This window comes from Myotis myotis, unplaced genomic scaffold (genome assembly GCF_014108235.1).
Source record: "Myotis myotis isolate mMyoMyo1 unplaced genomic scaffold, mMyoMyo1.p scaffold_m19_p_19, whole genome shotgun sequence".
NCBI classification, from domain to species: Eukaryota; Metazoa; Chordata; class Mammalia; order Chiroptera; family Vespertilionidae; genus Myotis; species Myotis myotis.
In genome coordinates this window covers 3795468-3802346 of record NW_023416323.1, presented here as the reverse complement: position 1 = coordinate 3802346, position 6879 = coordinate 3795468, and the positions used below count along the sequence as shown (strand labels likewise).

The following is a 6879-nucleotide window of genomic DNA, read 5'->3' as shown; positions in this document are numbered from 1 at the left end:
GAGGCAACGTGAAAGCACCCCTGGTCATAACAAAACGGCTTTCTGCACAGTGGAGGAAAACACCATTAAATATCTTTCACACAAGATACAGTTTGCATCTTCATCAGTTCCTGCAATTTATAAGCAGGTGAAAAATAGCTGAGAGTCCCTGAACAGAGCCAGGATCTGATCTCCCAGAAGGCTGTGCAATTGGAGTTTTCCATGGAGATATTACATTTCCCTGTATAGTCACCTTCCCTTTGATCAAACGAAATCTCCAAGGAAGAAGAGTATTTGAGATCCTACAAAATGGCTGGTGTCACTTAATTTGCCTGATTAGTGACCTAAGCGCAGAGGAATGACATTCACACATAGTTTGCTCTGCTGCACATGTTTCTGTGAAACCTAAGATGGGAGTTTTAACAGCCTCCTGAGGCTAGGAAGCTTCACCTTCACACTTCACCTGCAGTCTCTCTAGCTTTGGGAGATGCCCTCTTCCCCAAGAGATTCCAAAATACCCCTCAGGAGAAACTTAGCTCCATAAAGAGTGAAGCCATTTCTAATTCTCAGGATATCAGTGTGAACTAGGACATTTGAGCCAAAGCCTTAGTTGTATAACCAGCATTTCCACTTATATCCTAATAACAAGGAAGACAGTGTCCTACTGAACATATGGAAATCAATCCACTGCCACAAAAATAAAAAGTATTTAAGAGGGCTTTAAAATATTTGGGGAGAAGTAAAACAGGAAGAAAAAGATCAGTGTTGATACCCACATGGGAGTCTTCCTGTACATTCTTGCTGTCCAAAACGGTGTCCAGGTACCCTCCACCGGACCCATTGGAGAAGGGACAGAGCTTGGACTCCTGGAAGCTTATCACATGCTCCCACTGGTCATCACATGACCTGCCCTTGCTGGGAGGGACTAGGTTTCACCTTCACTGTGGAGATGGTGCAAACGGGACCAACCAGAGGTGGGATCTGGTGTGGAATGTTAGCTTCAGTCAACAATAACCTCAATGCTAGCTCTCATTTTTGAGCATTTATTGACTCAGTTCACGTTCTAAGGACTTTCCACGTTCACAACAAATTTATTTCAAGGGTGAAAAAAAATTATTCAGGGTTTAATAACATAGAAGAGGAAAGCAGGGTCACTAATATTTTACATCCAGCTAAACCGCTTCACTTTCAGCAGAACGATGGGGTTGGACACTTCACACTGGTAGTTCCCCACATCCTCCCTCTGACAGGGTCTATGGTGAGGGTTCTGTTGCTCCAGGACAGCTTCATGCTCTTACAGACTCATGTCATTGAAGAACCACTGGGTGAGGATCACAGTTGAGTAGCAGGTCAGGACCACAGCATTCTCATGCTCTGTGACTTTGTGTTGCTTCTTGGAGGGTGGGCACTCTTGTGAGCTCTGTGAAAAGACCAAGGACTGATTGAGAGTGGGCTTGGGACTTGGGGTCCTACTACATTCTGAGACATCTCAGCCACTCACAGCGCCCAGTGAGCTCTGTAAAGGTCACCAGAGGAAGGTACTGACATCTGCAGAAGGACAATTGTCTTTGTTCAGGTGACAATGTGTCAAGAGAGGGCTGCACTTCTTCTCTGACCCCACATAACCCCAGCGTGACCCCTGACCTGTTTCCCAGACATCTCTGTAATGTCAGCATAGGGAACGCCTTCCCCGCTTATGTTTCCTATGACTTCATCATCACGTAGTAGTTTCCTCTCATGAGCTTTTATTAATTCTTTCTGTCATTAACTTCAAAAAAGATGAGGTCCCACTCTTTATGTAAAATTCCATGTATGTTGCGCAAGGTAGGCTACCACCTCTGTCCATCTCTCGGGCCAAGGGAACTTTATAGAAAGTGAAAAGGCATTTACCTCTTTTTAAATAATTTATTAGGCAATAAAGATGGCCCAACCCAGACTTCATGATCTTGGAACTGGAGAAGTTCCAGCTAAATGACTTTTCAGTCTAAAAGGGCTTTATTTCCTGGCCTGCAGATTGAATATCATGGTAAAGTAAGTCTCTAGAGAGAAGTGGTTATAGTTTTAACAAAGACAGGAGCTGTAGGAATAGAAGGAAACTATTCAATATGATAAAGGCTACACATGAAAGCCCACAGTTAACCCAAATTTCATGGAGAAACTTGGAAAATGTTACTAACATCATGAATAAGACAAGGATGCTGTTTTTATTTTTTAAAAAATATATTTTATTGATTTTTTTGCAGAGAGGAAGGGAGAGGGAGAGGGCGAGTTTTTTAAATGACATTCTTTGAGTTTATTTACTAATTTTTTGCATTATCTACTGCAAGGTCTTTCCTTTTGGAAGATGAAAACTCAGCTGATTTCATTCTCATCACCAATTCTCTCTCTCTCTCTCTCTTTTCTCTCCAGTATTTTTCTAAAGACCAATATTTAGTGTAAGCTTATTGTGTCTGTTTAATGCCATTCACATTTGAGCCAACTACCTGAGATTTCTTTAAATTTGAATCTCCAGAGCATATCATAGACAAAGAACCTTCCTCTGTGACGTACAGAGGTGGGCGTGGCATGGTCCTGCTCATTAAACACTTGTCATGCCATAAATAGAGCAGAAAAAGCTAAATATTTCTCTACATCCCTACACAGCTTCTCCAGGTTTCCTTGCTGCTACTGCTCTCTGTTGATTACATTACAGAATTTTCCCAACCAATGGTCAGGTGTAGGGGAAGGACAATGAAAAGTCACGTGAATTTTCTGAGCTCTTTGTTCAAATTAAGAATTTCAGGATGACAAAAGCAAACTATTGAAACTACCACTGTCCCTTCTAAATGGCTGCACAAATTATGAGCCCATGAAGCGGCCCTCCCTACCAGGGCAAATGGATGTGTTCATTCTCCAAGTTAATTCAATGCCAAACTCAAGTCATAAAAAAGGCGAGAACTAGAGGCTTTCCTGCCAAAGAAAAGCAAAACTATAAGTTCCTAAATGGCTTAGTAAGACACGTGTGCTCCAAAGGGTGGACGTGATGCCTGCTAACGCTGATGCTCTAAGACAATGACATCAGTGATGACAGTGAAACCAAGGACAAGATCAACTCTTGTGATCAGCAGTTTAAGCAAAGCATGAGCTATAGGGCCATCCACATTTGTGACCATTCAGGGATCTGCCACATCTATGGCTCCACTAGTCTGGACCATGCTGGACGTACCCTCCAGAGAAAAGGACAAGTTTCTAATTGATGTTAGAAGAATGAAAGGTGCTTTTTGAAAGCAATGGTGAGACCTAATAAAATAATTACGCCTAGGCAGACTTCTTGTGAACAAGGCCACTTCTTGTGAATATCTTCTACAGCAATAAAACAACAGCTCCCAACAGGCTTCTAGGCCTGAGTAGAGATGGAGAGTCTGAATGTGGTCTGTAATATGACCAGGTAGGCAGAAATGCTCATCATAACCTGGGTTCTACCAGACCCACCAATGTAAGTTCAGGTGAGGAGAGAGGCATCCAATACAGTTGGAAGTGACACATCCTGGATTAGACAAGGGCAGGTGGGTACCTACCACTCCATCCCTGTGACCTACCACAGAGCTCTTACCTGTGGAATCACAGAAAGATACTCTAACTAGTCAACAAAGAAGGAAAATGCTTCACACGTGCCAAGTTCATGTCAGTCCTCAATTTCTTCTCCCCCAACACACACATACCATCAGCCTTTTCCTTGCCTGTCCCCAGGCTCCTAGTCAGACTTACTCACTGACTCACAAAACCCTGGGGACATGGCTAAGGTGTTTACTCAGCTGAGGCACGTCTTGTTTATAGGGGTGAGATTGGCCTTTCATGACTCTCCCAGGCCATGGGGAAACTGCTTTGAGAGCCAAATGCAGACATCTCTCCTGGGTTGGATCTGGAGGATGGACACCTCTGGCCCTCAATTTGGTCCTCACCCTCAAGCCTGCCCTTCATTCCCCACTATTCCCATGCTCCATGCCAACCCCTTTTCTAGTCTGACTACCCTGGACTTCAACTAATTTCCTGGCTCAAATACCACATTCCCTAGGCTCATCTTCTGCATTCACGGGGTCCCTATCCCTCATCAATTTTCAGACTCCTAACTCCCTACAAGATGCTCATCTGCTTTTCCTTCTTGTTTCTTATTTTATGTCTATTCTGTAACTCCTGCCAGCCAGTATATTTTGTCCTTCCTCTTGTCCCAAATGTCAGGACACTAATATGAACCTTCAAGAACCTTATGCTTTCTCCCAACCCCGTGTTTCACCCCTTTCGCCTATCCAAGTTTGGGAGAACGGCATTCCCACTTCACTACACCACCTCCAGTGGCTTCTCTCTCAACAGGTATAAGGTAGCCCCTCACTCATATCCCTCAGCCCCATCCATAACCCTTCCCAAAAGAACCCACCTGCAGGGCACCTTTGGGTCCCCTTGACCTCATATAATGCCTAACATCTCCAAACATACCTGGCTTTACAATTTATCATCCTGGCTCTGAACACATCCTATCACTCAACCGCTCCCCTCTATGCCCAATTCTGCTTACCCACAATCCTCCTCTGGCTAGCTCTCAAAGAGGTGTAACTAAATACAGCAGAGGCCACAAGGCACAGGAAAGATTTATTTGCATTTCCCAGGTTCTGGATATGGATTCTCTATGAACAGTCTCCTGGCAATTGTGATAGTAAAAACAGTGAAGGAAACAGTGTATGAAGACACCTGTCTGGCCTGAGCTCCAGGTCACAGGGGACACAAAACAGCATCTTTTAGTGACAGCCTGTGGGTGACTGACATGTCAGGGACCAGCATGTTTACTAGATTTTCTAAAGTTCAAGACAGAATATTTGTTCAAATCTCTGTGATCTTGTTCCTTGAAGGTGCAGTGAAAATGAATGTGAACACTGTTGATGGTTTGGTCCCTGTGGAAGTGTGCCCTTTAAGGCCTGCATGTCTTCTCAGATTCTGGTGCAAAGTCCATCCTGAGGCAACCTGCAGCCTCAAAAGCATCTAAGAAGTCACGTCACGCTGCTGTGGATGCCAAGTCAGAAGCAAGGCAGGAAAACTGGAGACCTTTATGTGGAGGATTTTAGTCTGATAAGGAAAGAAATTGGAAGAGTTGAAAATAAGGTAAGGATCGACAATGTGAGCAAAATGACAGAATCAGCTAGTTACAGGTAGATGATGACAAAGTAAAAGATGTGTCCAACAAATTTAAAGAGGCAAGGAAGACATCCTTCAGAACCATGCAATGGGCACTGAGATGAAACTCAACACCCCTGAAAGAAAAGGCTGGGGAGATTTTAAGAAAGAAGAAGGGATTATAGGCATCTGTTTTTGCTAATGGGCTTTACAGAAAGGAAATGTAAACCATCTACTGAATTCCTATCAGGAGGTCTTTTCACATATTGGCTGTAAATGTCCCCACCCAAGTTAGGCTCCTACTCTCCCTCAGAGACTGGGACACAGGGACACCAGGAGGATTAAATTTCAAATGGATGGGGCCAGGTCCTTGAGACAGTTATTCTCTGGGTCATAACACTGGCAAGAAGCCTTTGAGGAGACATGTATATTTCAAAAGTGCAGAGAGAGAACCTGCAATTACTAATTACATTTATGAAAGAATGGTCTAAGGATGGAAGACAAAGGCATGTTTTCAGGAAAAAACTGTGTAAAGTTTAATGACTCTGAGGGGACATTAACGCCTCTAGTTCAGAACAAATCTTCTTTCTGTACGGTGGAGGGTAACACAACTAAATCTCTTTTAGCCAAGACCCAGTTCACATCTTAATCATTTCCAGCAGTGTATAAAGAGGTACAATTTCCCAGAAATTGCTGAACAGATGCAAAGTAGCTGAGAGTTCCTGAACACAGCCAGGATCTGATCTCCCAGAATGCTGTGCTTCTAGAGTTCTCCATGGAGACATTACCTTGCTCTCTACAGTCACCTTCCTTTTGACCACAGGTCACGCAAGAAGAGTATTCTCCATCCTACACCATGGCTGGTGTCACTGGATTTGGCCTGATTAGTGACCTAAGTGCAGAGGAACTGACATTTGCCACATAATTTGCTCTGATGCAGGTTTTTCTATGAAACCGAAGATGGGAGTTCTAAAGGCCTCTTGAGGTTAGGAAGCCTCACCCTCTAGCTTTGGGTACTGCCCTCATCTCCAAGAGATTCCAAAAAAAACCCCTGCAGGTCAAATTTACCTCCATGAAAGGTGAGGTCATTTCTAATTCTTTGGGCATCAGTCTGAACTAGGACATTTGAGCCAAAGCCTGGTTGTGTTACTAAGGTTTCAATTATACCCTATTGACAAGGAAAACAGAGTCCTACTTACTTTATGCAAATAAGTTTATAGCCATATAAATAGAAATACTCAAAAAGACTTAAGAAATTTTTGAAATAAGTCAAACAGGGAATAAAATAGGTCAATGTTGTTACCCACATGGGTGTCCTTCTATCCATTCCCATTGCCAACAACAGTGGCTGGGCATCCACTACATGTCCCCCTTGAGGAGGGACAGAGCTTGGATTTATGCAAACTCATTATGTGCACCCAGGGTATTCACACAGCCACTGCCATTCTCTTGAAAGGCTCACTTGGTTTCACCTCCACTGTGGAGATGGTACAACTTAGACCACACAGAGGTGGGATCTGGTATAGACTATAACCTTAAGTCAACAATAATGACAATGTCAGCTCTTTTTTGAGCATTTATTGACTCAATGCAAATCTTCTAAGGACTTTCCACCCTCACATCAAATCTATTTAAAGGGCACAAAAGATTATTCAGAGTTTAGTAACATATAGGAGAGGAGGATGGTCACTAATATTTTACATCGAGCTTAACCGGCACACTTCTAGCACAACTGACGGGGTTGGACACTCCACC

General features: G+C 43.4%; 1 protein-coding gene across 1 annotated transcript in view; it reads right to left on the bottom strand.

Annotated features, from left to right (window-relative positions):
• Positions 1-1273: 1273 nt before the first annotated feature.
• LOC118674702 (carcinoembryonic antigen-related cell adhesion molecule 21-like) overlaps positions 1274-6879 on the bottom strand; it is a 21130-nt gene continuing 15524 nt past the window's right edge. Inside the window, exon 5 of the mRNA XM_036346759.1 lies at positions 1274-1399. Coding sequence (XP_036202652.1) covers positions 1274-1399 — 126 coding nt within the window. The remainder of the gene's footprint in view (positions 1400-6879) is intronic.